General features: G+C 39.5%; 1 protein-coding gene across 1 annotated transcript in view; it reads right to left on the reverse strand.

The window, feature by feature from the left end:
• Positions 1-15,856, reverse strand: part of LOC137639885 (protein NPAT-like) — an 81,654-nt gene that overhangs the window by 13,832 nt on the left and 51,966 nt on the right. Inside the window, exons 4-5 of the mRNA XM_068372148.1 lie at positions 12,848-12,971; positions 2,658-2,892 (exon numbers count right to left, since the gene is read on the reverse strand). Coding sequence (XP_068228249.1) covers positions 2,658-2,892; positions 12,848-12,971 — 359 coding nt within the window. The remainder of the gene's footprint in view (positions 1-2,657; positions 2,893-12,847; positions 12,972-15,856) is intronic.

The following is a 15,856-nucleotide window of genomic DNA, read 5'->3' on the forward strand; positions in this document are numbered from 1 at the left end:
TCCAGTTCTATGCCATTTTGGTTGTGTTTGCCTGGTCTCTCTCTCTCTCTTGTTTTTTGGGGAACTCATTAACATGATTATTGTATTAGGCACTGACCAGTCAAACTAATAGCCTGAGCTAAGCCAATAAACCCTTCTGATACTGCTCTCTTACGCTATTTGGTTCTTACAGATATGCCTTTAGATCTTGTCACTTAAAGCAAATCACATTCTGAACATGGAATATATATTTCATTTTTATTTCCAGAGTTATTTATAACTGCATATTTTTCAATGTGGTTATATGTAAACACAAACCATATATTTAGTTTTTCAAAAGGAAAATATCATCTAAAAACATTCAAGGAATTGTAAATAAACTATGTAATTCATTGATTATTTTCTAATTGGATATTGTAAAAGGTTTCCTTAGATTTATACAAACAACTTTCAAAAATACTTAGAATAGCACAGATTAAAGGCCATTACTTAAAATTTTGGTAAACTCATCTTCAACATACTCAGGATGCATATTCATAGTGACCTCAAATAGAGAGGAAATTATAAATTACTACACCTTAAAATGGCCTTAACAGAAATGTATATAAGTTATTGGTTGACTTTTTGAATATGGAGAACTCAAATTTGTTGGCTTCTCTAACAATCAGAACAACTAAAAATGAGGATACTGATATTTTATTCCTTTTCTGTCGTGAATTTTATGGATTGAGATGTTGAGTTGAATATAAAATTTAGGCCTTAAGCCAAGCACTGGGGCATCAAAGGCCATTCAGTGCTGTATAATGCAAATTAATCAACCATAGCCGTACTCTCACATTTGGTATAATTTCAACTTCTAAAACCAATCACAAAACTTTCATACAATAATATGTAAATGTAAAATAAGGAAGAATTAAAAGGATTAAAAATATAAGTAAACATAATTATTTAAAGCTCATTATATAAACCAATAATCTGCATACATTTTTTCAAGTTCAAGGTATTACAATTTTCCACCAGTATATCTCTTAAAGGTTTGTCCTGGAGAAAATGTGTCCTTCTCTGAAGATTAAAAAGAGGACAATCTACTAAAATATGTTTGATATCTATGTCACTTGACAGGTATTACAAAAAGAAGCCTGTCTCCTTTCACCACCCTTCATTAAACAATTGTGGGTTGCATGTGTATGGCCAATACGCTGTCAAGTTAAAATATCCTCCCTCCTACTTGTAGAATTATGACACGACCATTTATCCACTGAGGGGTGGATTTATATGGATTGAGCCGATGAACTAATAATAGAAATAAAACCCTAGGTTCTAATTTTCTTTTAGAATTTACAGATCACCAAAATAAAGATACCCAATAATTTGAGAGGATGGCAAAACGATCTGCTTACGTCAGAAACCGTTTGAAGGAAGAGAAAGAGTATACAAGTGTTCTGTATTGTATGCGACCAAGCATTGATAGCAGGCGAGTGAACACCTGTACCATGTACCGCTCCAACTGGTATACAACGTTCTTTCAGTAATGTAACATCCTCATGAACATGGGGCGAGATCAATCGATGACAGAAAACTACATCAATCGGTCATTCTTAGACAACGTCATTTTTGGGCAAAGTAGCAGCGCTCAGTCAAGGGTACTGAGAATTGTGCATGCCAATAATTCTTCTCCCCCACCCTCTACCACTACAGGACTGAATACAGGTGCAATTCTCAGCACGTCCCATTTCCCTTTCTCTCCTAAAACAAGTAAACAGATTGTCCAGGAAGAGGGACGACTCTCGGTACTTACTTCTCCCAGTACAAGACTGAGCACAGGTAAAAAGTGTGAGAACACCCAGAAGGGAAGTTCCTGGTACCAAACTGTATCTCCCACAGGGAGGGAAACAGTCAGAGTCAAGCATGCGAAACCCTTACTGATTGGTCTTCCTGATGACTTCATCTACTTCGGAGATGCAGCAGAGGAGAAGGAAGAACTTGACGTTCATCTCTTATAAGGTCGTATAGGCAGATGGCAAATATTTCCTGGGGGAGGAAATCACAGGAACTCTATGAAGAGACACTATAACCCTGTGATAAATCCTTAGCACCTCCCGGAACAGGAAACACTGATGAATACGGGCAGGGTCCATCCCCTTCACACTTAGTGGCAGCATAACGTTCTTCCTCCAATGGAGCACATTAATATCAAAAGGAATGGTAATCTCCATAGGACTACTTATCATCATCATCACAGTGCCACACTAGTGAGGGAATAAACAGCAAACAGGAGTGCTGTCAAACTGGAACTAGAAAAAACTGTAAATCTTTCCTTCTAAATACCCCTCGTACATGAAGATCTACTAACATAATCATCTAAAAGGAAAAGTAAAAAGATTAAAACAGCAACATGATGACAACGGAATTATGTCTGGACTTTTCAGCAGTTGAAAAAAAAGCAGAAGCTTAGTGGCCCAGTAGTAAATACCACCACCACCTTATAAATTTTAACAGCTAAGTTCCAGCTTAATTAAAAGCATACTCCTATTAAAGGAAAACTTTTTGTATTCAAGTAGAAAGACATATTTCTTAATACCGTAACAATTACATGTATGATAGGATAATTGTGTGCACCTCATGAAATTTAAACTATGATCCATTTAAATTTGCTTAATAAGCAGACATTTACATACCCTTTTCTTTTTTGTGGAGTTCCTTCAAAATAAGCCCCAGTAACGGAAAACGGAGTAGACTGGCCAGGTATACTATCAGGAAAGTCAGTAGAAAGGTTGCATGGAGTACCTAAGGGACTACTTGCAGTAGAATGAAGATCACTCTGATCACAGTTCTTTCCAATATCGACTTGAATAGGATGGCGGAAGTTTGAACCGGGTAAACTTTCAGGTCGCGTTGTATTGACTTCCATTACTGAAAACAGTAAATAATGATCAAGAGTACTTAATAAATAAAGAAAACTTTACCCAAATCAAATTCTATTATAATGTAGTGCTGTACCTATATATAACTATTTAACTGGTGCAACTTGGGGGAACCTGGATGGATAAGCAAAATTTCTGGATAAATCAAATTTGGATATAGTTCAGGTTGGCTAAAATATAAATATGCTATAAGCTGGGATTACTATAAACTGTTTTAACATCACAACACCTGCTTACTTTTATGCCTGATAAAAACCCTTCGAGAGACAGGCTATGCTACCAAATATTCATGAACACTAAACTTAACCTAGACCAGGTGAGCTAAGCACCTTTAATCATAATTTATGGAAGATCATATATCTACACACTTCAAGATAGTATATTATGCTAAGATGTGAAATAATTATGTGAAAAATTTCTGACTTACCAAAATATTATGACAAACATTCATAGGCTAGGCTACCACTGATAATTACATTGAGCTATGTAAGCATACTCTATGCATCAAGGTTTTTTTCAATTCTCACATAATCATAGCAGCTTGTCATAATTCATGAAAAGATTTAGTGTAGCTGTATATGCATATTTTTCCTAACTATACAAACCTTAGCTATTTATTAGGGGTATTACTTACGGCGGAGCTGATATGATGAGCCATTAAATTTTAGAGGGGGTTAACTACCCACACCGCTAGTTAGGGGGGTAGGGGGGGTAGCTTGCTACGACTCCCACACCTGTGATTTAGTTCACTTTGCTTCGAGGTAGGACTTCAAGGGGGATAGGGGTGGCGGGCAAGTTTGTAAAAACAGCTAAGGTTTGTATAGTTAGGAAAAATACAAATTATCTACGAATTTCTCATTTGTTCTGTAACTGGAATACAAACCACATTATTCCTTAGGGGTGTCTCACCCATTAGGAAGGGTGGATGTCCCTGCCAGCCTGGCTTTTGGCTTTACCCGGGGACTCTTTACCTGGGTATGTTAGTACTTAAAAATAAGGAGTCCCTGCGCCTCGCTAAAACCTTGCTACGCAAGGTTCACGGCCTACGCAAGCTGTGTGTTAAGATATGCAAAAGCGTGACTGTCTACGTAAAGTTATTCCGAGTCTCTTGTACGAAAAACTGTTGTAACCAAGACTTTCCCAATACCACCTCGCCAGGGTATGGAGACATAACAGTATTACCTTAATACTAAGTACACAGAGGAGCATGGTTTACCTGCAGTGGTTAGAGGTCACCTTTTGCAGAGAACCCAGGATGCTGCTTTCTCCACAAGAGGGGAGGATGAAGAAAAGAATAAAGGCCAGTCAAATCTTTTCATTCACGCAGACTCTAACCAGGTAACACTGCCCTCAACCTTCTGCTACTTGTCCAATAAGGAGCTTGAGGTATACAACCAGCTATTGTGCAGCCACCACCGGACAGATAGAAATCGTATCGAGTTCCTATGGGTCACGTCTTGCAGGAGAAAGGTTGTGAAAGTCACCTGGAGCATTCACATTTTCTATTGTAAATCCTGCATCACAGAGTAATCTGCTTCGAAGGGCCAGGAGCATAGCTATGCCCCTGACATCGTGAGTCGTCATCTTGGGTCAGGCCCTAGATTCAGGGCATAATTGGTGACTAAATCCAACAGGGATGATGTTTTGGTGATCTTCCTTTAGTCTCTCCCAGCGCTGATGACAAGAGAAGGGACCCGGATGGGCTGTTGCTGTTCTCTTACGGTAGTCTCATACCTTACCCTGGGAACAGTAACGGATGATCTGGATCATCCGTTACCGAGTGGAGACTTGTCTAGGATCCCTCACCTCTGGAGACTGTGTCTGGCAACATACTCTGGGATGAAACTGAACGTTGCCTTTCGCCCTTCTCATTAATGGGCGATGTCGAAAGAGAGACCAGGAAGTTCCTTAACTCGATTGGCTGCTGTCAGAGTGTGTAGGAACATTGTCTTCTTAAACCAGGTGAAAATTTGTTGCCTGGTGAAGTGGAAAATAAGGAGGTCTCTTTAGAGAGCGGAGAATTTGAACCATGTTCCGAGAGGAAGGTCTAAATTCCGACTGGGGAAAGGCAAGTTGTAAGTCCGTATGAGTTAAATAAGGTCTAGCGATGAGAGGATGTCCCTTCCTTTCAGTTTGAAGGTGAAGGCTCAAGGTTGAGCGATCGTCTTTACCTGTTAAAATTGGAAAGGGAGTCTTTTCCTCTTGCATATACTCGAGGATTCCGCTATTGCTGGAATAGAGGTATCGAGTGGAGAGACACTTTCCCATGACACCAACCATACAAGACGTTATACTGCCTGGTAGACTGATGCTGAGGAATTCCTCAGATGTCTAGACAACCTTTTAGAAACTTATTGCGAAAAGCCTCTGTGAGAGAGGAGATACTGGGTAGTCTCCAGGTGTACAGTCATAGCAAAGCTATAGCTTGAGGTAGGTGTTGAAGTGGGTTGTCTGTGCTGATAGTCTCTTGGAGAGACTATCAGGAGCTGCAGAAGGTTTGGAACCGTTCTGCGTAATGCCATAGCGGAGCTATGAGAGTCCTTGAGAGGCTGACCGATGTCCTAGCCTTCTTGAGTGCCCTTCTCCAGACAAAACGTCAATGTTGTACCCACCGTTGTTGGCCTGTTTTCGCCAGAAAGCCTTGAGGTCTAGGGCCGGGGAGCAACGGCAGCCTGAGGTTCAGGGGCGATGCAAACAGATCCCTAGTTGGAGGACCCCGTAAAGTCGGGACTTTGTCGGCTACAAGGTGATCCAAAGTCCATTCGGTATACCTTATCTGAGATGCTGTGCACAAATTGTCGGCGAGCACATTCCTATAGTCTGGAATGAAGCGAGCTGATAGTTGCACAGAACGGACTTTGGCCCATCTTAGTGATTATACTGTTAGATGGGAAGAGGCTGCGAGCAAGTTCCTTCTTGCTTATCAATGTAAGCCTCTATGTGGTGTGTGGTAGTGTCGCCCATCACATCACTGAGTGGTCCGTTAGGAACCGATGAGGCTGCTGAAGGACTGGAAAGTGGGCCTTCATCTCTTAAGAGATTCAAGTGAAGGTACTTTCGGACTCTGTCCAAAGGGCTGAGGTCATGTGGTGCAGCACTATGGTCCCTCCTCTCTTCTTTTGATGTGTTCTAAGCACAGCATCAAGTCTGAGGGCTAGGGAAGGATGAGAAGATTATACCACTCTGTAGACTCTTGACTGACACCCATCCCTTGAGGTTCGTCCAAACTTCTGGTCCCATGGGGGTCAGAATGTCTGGGGGATCGAGGGCTTGATTCCAATCGGACTCAAGTCACTCTGGGTTGGGAGTTCTTCTAGTTTTGAGAAAGTTTTAAGGAGATTGGTGTCTAGAATCATTCCCAGATACACCAGTCTTCTGAGAGGGAAGTAGTGAAGACTTTCCTTCCACAGGTTTACCTTGATCACTGGATCTTGGTAAAAAGATTTCAGAAGTTCTGGTGCTAATGCAAGGTTGCCACTGAGTCTGCTAAGGTCAGTCAGTCGTCTAGAAACTGAGGAGACAGAAGCCGATCCTGTAAGACCAGGATGGGTGTATTGGAAAGACCAAAGCACAGTGCCCTGAACTGGTGTTTCTTGTTTGTTTAGACTGAATCTTCCAACCTTCCTAGATGGATGGTTTGGGCCTGGAAGTCTGTCTTTTAGGTCCAGTGTGCAAATGAAGACCTGAGTTCTTAGCCCTCGTCCAAACTCCAACATGGTGTGGACATCAACCCAAAGGGACAGCTCCTTGTGGATGCTTTTGTATGGGAGATTGTTGACGCTGGGGTCTTGACAAGTGGCGTAGAGGATCGGACACGATACCCTGTGTAAGGATTCTTCCTTGAGAGAGCATTCCTTTAACTGATAGAAAGAAGGCAACGCTTAACCCTACAATGCACCTTGATGGGATTGATACTATTCCGTAGAGTAGAATCAGTCTGGCAAATGTTAATCAATGGTTAACGGTTGGGTATCGTGGTTACTGTGCAGTTGGAGTGTGCTCGCAAGTAGTCCCCTGTCGACAAGCCGATGATGAGGGTTGTTGATCGTTTGCCGATCACTTTAGTGGATTGGTGTGATGGTGAACGGCCAGTAGCGAGAAGTGTGTTGTACACATTCTGATCTAAGGAACTACCGGCAGAGGTTGACTAGTAAGTCCGAGTCACAAACTGCTGGCGAATTGTCGATGATCGGTGAATCGGCGGTCTGTGAGCCAAAGATGGTAACTGTCAGGCACATAAAGGCTGTCTGGTCAGTCAGCCAAGGTAGGTTGGCGATAAATGAGTTGGTAATTTGCTTTGAGAACCCTGAGATACACCAGAATGGTTTAATGATAGTCAGTTGGTGATGGTAAGCCATTGATGATCAGCGATCAATCGAGGACCGGTGATAAGTGAGCTAGAGATCAGCAAGCTGACTATGGTCCCTCCTGGTTGGTCAGAGATCAGCAAGCTGACTATGGTCCCTCCTGGTTGGTCAGAGATCAGCAAGCTGATGATGGGCTGGTCAGAGATCAGCAAGCTGAGTTCGATGATCGAAGAAAGATGAGCTGCCATCGGTGATCTAGTGATCAGCAAGCTGATGACTGGTTATTGACTAGCAATCGGTGATCGGCACGCTAGCAATCGGAGATCTTTAGTCATTGGAGGGACTAGAGGTCAATGATCAGAGCTGAGCTAGCAATTGGCGATCTGGTGATCGGCGACCTAGCGATCAGCAAACAGAGAACTAGCCATCAGCAAATGGTGATCTAGCAATCAGTCTGTTGATGCTTTCTTGTTTGCTAACGGTGGTACTGTCAAGAAAAATCTGAAGAGACAGGGACCAAGGATTCCCCGTTCTGATTCCCTTGGAAGATGGAATCTTCGGGATCTTGAATCCTTCTGTGAAGCCTCTTTCCTCTTTTCCCAGCGGCCATGTTATCCGTTTGCGGGGAGAGGAATGGGGCAATGATGAATTGTACAGAAAGTTTTATTCTTTTTGCCTATTGCACGAGTGTGCAGGAGAATACTGGAACGATAGCACACAGGATGATGCTGGTGCTCACTTTCTGCTGAAGCGCACTTTTCTGTGAATGTGCAGAAGAGCGCTGGAGAGCAGGCAAGAGCTGGTGCACAGGTGAGCGCTGGCTCTTTGGCAAGAGCTGGCACATTGGCGAGCATTGGATCTGCGAGCACTGGCTCTTTGACAAGAGCTGGAGCATTGGATCTGTGACCGCAACTGCGCAGGAGATCGCTGGTCTGAGAGCGCAGGCAAACAGGCAAACGCTGGCTCTTTTTGAGAGCTGGATCTGAGAGCACAAGTGAGCAGGAGGATGCTGGATCTGAGAGCGCATGTGAGCACAAGTGAACAGGAGGGTGCTGGATCTGAGAGCGCAGATGAGCGCTGGCGTGCAGTAAGGCACTGTGTAAGGTTTTGTGCAGTCTCCCTAGAATGCGCAGGAGCGCATGACTAGTTCCGCAAGGGCTTGTGCACGGGCACGTGATTGCGGGACGCGTGCACATAAGACGGCTGGCGCGCGCATGTCGTATATGTATCACACGCACAACACAAACACTGAAAAGGAAACTTACAACATTTCCATACATATATATACATACATATATATATACATATATATATACATACATATATATATACATATATATATACATACATATATATATACATATATATATATACATACATATATATATATATATATATTACATATATATATACCCTTTTGGCTGATGTTTTTGACAGCAAACAGAGTAATGAAAAACTTGAACTTCCTCATTCCTGTTTTCCTGAGGCTAAACTAACTAGTTTAGCTTTTCCATCTCGTGAGATTAAAGCTCTGTTGGTGGACCTTGATGCTTATGGAGAGACCCAAATGGTATTTTTCCTTTGTTTTTTATAAAGACAGCAGATTTCTTAGCTCCAAAGTTATCTGTTATTTTGCACAAGTTAGCAAGAAGAGGAGCTTTTAGTACTAGTTGGAGAATTGGTAATGTTACTCCTCTATGTAAATGTGTTTGTGGTAGCTCAAGTCCCACTGATTACCGCCCAATTTCCAAAACTCCCATATTATTTAAAGTTTTTGAACGTCTTCTGGCAAAACGTCTTAATAGGTTTGCTGAAGGTAATCATCTACTCCCTAGTTTGCAATTTGGTTTTCGTAAAGGCCTTGGAGCATGTGATGCCCTTCTTACAATCTCCAATGCTGTACAGAAATCCCTTGATTGTGGTCGGGAAGTTCATTTAATTGGCCTTGATTTTAGTGCTGCCTTTGACCGTGTTAATCATGAGGCCCTTGTTTTCAAACTCAAACAGTTGGGAGTGGGTGGGTCGTTTCTTAGCATTATTATTGATTTTTTAAGTAATAGATCTCAAAGAGTTGTTGTTGATGGGCACCATAGTGATTATAGGAATGTGATATCCGGTGTTCCACAGGGTAGTGTTCTTGGCCCATTACTTTTCATACTATATACACATGACATGTGGTTTGGCCTAGAAAACAAGCTTGTTGAATATGCAGATGATGCTACTCTCTTTGCATCAATTCCCTCCCCTGAATGTAGATCTGGGGTTGGTGAATCCCTTAATAGAGATTTAGCTAGAATTAGTGCATGGTGCAAATTATGGGATATGAAGTTGAATCCTAACAAAACTCAAAGTATGATTGTAAGTAGGTCAAGGACGGTGGCTCCTCAACATCCGGATCTCAGTATTGATAATGTTTCTTTAAATATGTATGACTCTTTCAAAATTTTAGGTGTGATTCTCGACAGTAAATTTACTTTTGAGAAATATATAAGGTCTGTGTCTTCTTCATTTGCACGAAAAATAGGCTTATTGAGGAAGTCTTTCAAGATTTTTGGTGATCAATCTATTCTGAAGAAGTGATTTAATTCTTTCATTCTACCTTGTTTTGAGTATTGTTCTCCTGTCTGGTGTTCAGCTGCTGATTCTCATCTTAATTTGTTGGACAGAAACTTACGGTCTATTAAATTTCTTATTCCTGATCTAGATATTAATCTCTGGCACCGTCGTTCAATTAGTTCATTATGCATGTTGCATAAGATTTTTCATAACTCTGACCATCCTTTACATTCAGATCTCCCTGGACAATTCTATCCTGTTCGTAATACTAGGCAGGCAGTTAATTCTAATAGCCAGGCCTTCTCCATCACGAGGCTCAATACTACGCAGTACTCTAGAAGTTTTATTCCAGCTGTTACCAAGTTGTGGAATGATCATCCTAATCATGTGGTTGAATCAGTAGAACTTCAAAAGTTCAAAGTTGGAGCAAATGCTTTTTTGTTGACCAGGCAGACATGAGTCTTTTTATAGTTTATTTATGACATATTTGTTTTTGATGCTGTTAATAGTTTATATATGACATGTCTGTTTTGACGTTGTTACTTATTGTAGAATGATTTATTGTTAATTTGTTCTCTTCATTTATTTATTTCCTTATTTCCTTTCCTCACTGGGCTATTTTTCCCTGTTGGAGCCCCTGGGCTTATAGCATCTTGCTTTTCCAACTAGGGTTGTAGCTTGGCTAGTAATATTAATAATTCAGTATACTTATCAGTTCCCACTTTGCTTACACCAGATTCCTCACTCGCTCACTCACTGTCCAACTCTTAGTCTTAAAATAACATTTAGCACTGAAAGTCAGTAAATGGGATATCTTATTTTTCCTAAAGCCTTTATAGTATATAAGATAGTGACTAGTTAACTTATATGTGTTTATAGATGGAGTCAATGCCAATGAGTAAAGTGTTTTACCTAGATCTTTAATCAAAATATTTTCCAAAAATTCAAAACTCTAATCTTTTTAATACAGTAAAACTACACCATAGTTAAAAGTCAGACCAAATTACTAAGTTTTTGAATACTAAAAGCTCTGAACACATTTGCTGTAATAACTATAATGAATAGATCTTATCCTAGGAGCTTGAGCTGAATTAAGCAGATTTATATAAATTAATGGCTGATTTTGAAAATTTTATTTCATAACATATATTATCAAAACTAGGTTTATTCATTGATATATTTCCAGATTTGCACTAATAAAAAAAAACCATTCCATTGTCTTTGACACATATCACTGGTAGACTATGTTTTGGAACCTATGCCACAATCCTGAAGGCCACGAAAACCCATTTCCGAAAATACTGTAAATAGTCTCCATGCGGTGAGATATAGCACAGATGGGTTTTAATGAATTACCTTCAGAACTGGTTGTCTACGAGGATTGGTTTAGTACGGAAACCTTCTCAGTATATTGAAAAAGCGTGTCACAATTTTGTAGGTTACCTCAAAAGTTACAAATCATAATTCTGTAGCCAGCCTTATACCAACAAAACTGTAAGATGGTAATCTAGGATTCATACTCCATTCAAATCAAGCGCACTTCTCTAAAGAAACACAGTTGCCTCTGTAAGCTACCTTAATATATGGGTCCTAGTAAAGACCAAATACAGTACTGTGTTTACCACAATCTGCATATCTAATTCAAATTAACTTGAGAAAATAAGCTGAAAATATAAAGAAAAAATTAATATGAACACCAAATACCACTCTACAGCTCCAAAAATGATTCTGTTCTGTAACAGGCTGGAAGAATTGCAGATGGCTTTCAATTTACTGCATCTTCTCAACTCCATTGAGTATCCATTAACAATAACTTTCAGCAGTAGTTCTCTGACACTGCCAGAGATAATCATACAAACCTGCTTTTATCCATTCTGCCATTAGAACTACTCTCCAAAAATATAAACATATGAATATTGGGAAAAAATAATTGAAATCATTTGCATCTACCTGTCACTTCTAATTATTATACTTTATTCTTGTCAACATCTTCATCCCCTCCAGATTAACTGAGAAAATATCCCACCCACCTTTAATAAGAATACATCAATTTAGATTTTTCAGGAATTCCTACCATCCCTTATACAACCTTGAGGCCATTTCCCATTAATAGATCCTTCTTTATATTACATCTATTTCTACGAGTTCCACATACCCTTACTAATGAACTCAACTTTTCCTATTTGTTCATGCTTGGGGTAACTGGAAGACATTAATAACCAGTTAAACTGAGAAAATCAGTAAGCAACAAATGTAAGCTAGAAAGAGAAAAGACAAACATCTTGGCCATAAGAAGATACAAAAAGAGGATTGCATTCATATTACATTATCAACAGATGCAAAATTCATACATCCACATAGAAAAAAATATATTACTTTAGAATTTCCTTCACGTAAAGAGACTTCTCACCTCCTAAGAACACTTTACTCTTATAAAATATAGCTGGTAATCCACTTCAAGTAGAAAAATATGAATATGTATAGGTAGTAGGTTGGCCAAGGCACCAGCAACTCGTTGAGATACTACAGCTTTAGAGTTATTGGGTCCTCTGACTGACCAGATAGTTTACACAGGATCTCTCTTTGGTTACGGCTCATTTTTCCTTTGCCTATACATACACAGAATAGTCTAGCCTATTCTTTACACATTCTCTTCTTTCTTCGTACATCTGACAACACTTAGATAACCAAAAAATTGTTCTTCACTCAAGGGGTTATCTAACGCACTGTAATTGTTCAGTGGCTACTCTCCTCTTGGTAAGGGTAGAAGAGACTCCTTAGGTATGGTAAGCAGCTCTTCTAAGAGGACACTCCAAAATCAAACGCTTGTTCTCTAATCTTGGATAGTGCCATAGCCTCTGTGCCATGGTCTTCCTCTGTCTTGGGCTAGTTCTCTTAGTTGAGGATACACTCAAGCAGACTATTCTATTTTTTTCCTTTCCTCACTGGACTATTTTCCCTGTTGAAACCCTTGGCCTTATAGCATCATGCTTCTCCAAGGGTTGTAGATTTGCTTGTAATAATAATAATAATCATGGTTTTTCCTTGTACAAAAAGTTATAATACACAATCCATACTTACACAGGCTTTGATTGGCGGGAGGATTCTCTTGCTCTTCTTCACTTTGGGAATTATTATACAGCTTCATAAGCCATTTATTACGTGAAATCTGCCCTCCTTTGCCCAAACGGCCATAAGACAAAAGCTGCAATAATAAAACAAAATTTTAAATTGTAAATTTATACATAATGATACAAGTATTATATAAAAGGATATCCCCACAATAAATGCTTTACACAAAGCTTTAACTTGGAAAAACCTCACAGCCAGTGATGTTTCAAATTTTGAATATTAGCCCACAGAATCATCGGAAAATGACACGTTAATTTTTTCTTTTTTTTAATTAAAAGAAATAAACTTATTTTAAATCAACTACAATACATAGCAAAAGACTGCATTGGCACAAAAAACTAACTGAAAATGTTTTCAGGACAACAATTATAATTCACTCACTTGTAACACTACAGTAAGGAATCTACATGATCCAGATCAAACTAAATTAGTTAAATATACATTATGGTAAAAAAAAAGGAATATAAATTGACTATAAAGGAAACTATTTTTGGTACTATTCAGGAACTGAAATAGTGGATTTTCCTTAAGGCTGCATTCTCTAGTGTACAATTTGGTTTTTGTAAAGGCCTTGGAGCATGTGATGCCCTTCTTACAATCTCCAATGCTGTACAGAAATCCCTTGATTGGGGTCAGGAAGTTCGTATGATTGGCCTTGAGTTTAGGGCTGCCTTTGACCGTGTTAATCATGAGGCCCTTTTTTCAAACTCAAACAGTTGGGAGTGGATGGGTCGTTTCTTACCATTATTATTGTTCTTTTAAGTAATAGATCTCAAAGAGTTGTTGTTGATGGGCACCATAGTGAGTATAGGAATGTGATATCCGGTGTTCCACAGGGTAGTGTTCTTGGCCCATTACTTTTCATACTATATACACATGACATGTGGTTTGGCCTAGAAAACAAGCTTGTTGCATATGCAGATGATGCTACTCTCTTTGCATCAATTCCCTCCCCTGAATGTAGATCTGGGGTTGGTGAATCCCTTAATAGAGATTTAGCTAAAATTAGTGCATGGTGCAAATTATGGGATATGAAGTTGAATCCTAATAAAACTCAAAGTATGATTGTAAGTAGGTCAAGGACGGTGGCTCAACATCCGGATCTCAGTATTGATAATGTTTCTTTAAATTTGTATAACTTTTAAAATTTTAGATGTAATTCTCGACAGCAAATTTACTTTTGAGAAACACATTAGGTCTGCGTCTTCTTCAATTGCACAAAAAGTTGGCTTATTGAGAAAGTCTTACACGATTTTCGGTGATCAATCTATTCTGAAGAAGTGTTTTAATTCTTTCATTCTACCTTGTTTTGAGTATTGTTCGCCTGTCTGGTGTTCAGCTGCTGATTCTCATCTTAATTTGTTGGACAGAAACTTACGGTCTATTAAATTTCTTATTCCTGATCTAGATATTAATCTTTGGCACCGTCATTCAATTAGTTCATTATGCATGTTGCATAAGATTTTTCATAACTCTAACCATCCTTTACATTCAGATCTCCCTGGACAATTCTATCCTGCTCATAATACCAGGCAAACATTTAATTCTGATAGCCAGGCCTTCTCCATCATGAGGCTCAATACTACGCAGTACTCTAGAAGTTTTATTCCAGCTGTTACCAAGTTGTGGAATGATCTTCCTAATCGGGTAGTTGACTCAGTAGAACTTCAAAAGTTCAAAGTTGGAGCAAATGTTTTTATGTTGACCAGGATGACAAGAGTCTTTTTATAGTTTATATATGACATATCTGTTTTGCTGTTGTTACTGTTTTTAGAATGATTTATTGTTAATTTATTCTCATCATTTATTTATTTCCTTATTTCCTTTCCTCACTGGGCTATTTTGCCCTATTGGAGCCCTTGGGCTTATAGCATCTTGCTTTTCCAACTAGGGTTGTAGCTTGGCTAGTAATAATAATAATACAGTATACTTATCAGTTCCCACTTTGCTTACACCAGATTCCTCGCTCGCTCACTCACTGTCCAAAGAAAAAGGCAATCCTTTTGGCAGAAGTGTTTTTCCTGAAGCTAAACTAACAGGTTTAGCTTTTCAGTCTACGAAGATTAAATCTTTTATTGGACCCAAAATGTTATTTTCCTTAGTAAAATAAATTTTTGAATATACTTACCCGATGATCATATAGCTGCATCCCTGCTGCCCGACAGAAAAAACCTACGGGAGGAATACGCCAGCGATCGCTATACAGGTGGGGGTGTATATCAACAGCGCCATCTGTCAAGTAGGTACTCAAGTACTCGATGTCAACAACGAACCAATTTTCTCCTCTGTCCCACTGGTTCTCTATTGGGGAGGAAGGGTGGGTCCTTTAATTTATGATCATCGGGTAAGTATATTCAAAAATTTATTTTACTAAGGAAAATAACATTTTTCAATATCAAACTTACCCGATGATCATATAGCTGATTCACACCCAGGGGGGTGGGTAGAGACCAGCATAACAAGTTGACATTATGAGCTAAGTATTCCGTATTTCATTTTAGCAGTTATTCAAAATAACAAGCATAAAATAAATAAGTACCTGGTAAGGAAGACGACTTGAACAATTACTCTGCCTTTTTAAGTACGTCTTCCTTACTGAGCCTCGCGATCCTCATAGGATGCTGAGCGACTCCTAGGAGCTGAAGTATGAAGGGTTGCAACCCATACTAAAGGTCCTCATCAAAACCTCTAATCTAGGCGCTTCTCAAGAAATGATTTTGACTACCCGCCAAATCAAGTAGGATGCGAAAGGCTTCTTAACCTTCCGGACAACCCAAAAATATTTCAAGAGAAAGATTAAAAAGGTTCTGGAATTAGGGAATTGTAGTGGTGGAGCCCCCACCACTACTGCACTCGTTGCTACGAATGGTCCCAGAGTGTAGCAGTTCTCGTAAAGAGACTGGACATTCTTAAGATAAAAGACGCGAACACTGATTTGCTTTTCCAATAGGTTGCGTC

The sequence above is a fragment of the Palaemon carinicauda genome, chromosome 4, assembly GCF_036898095.1.
Source record: "Palaemon carinicauda isolate YSFRI2023 chromosome 4, ASM3689809v2, whole genome shotgun sequence".
NCBI classification, from domain to species: Eukaryota; Metazoa; Arthropoda; class Malacostraca; order Decapoda; family Palaemonidae; genus Palaemon; species Palaemon carinicauda.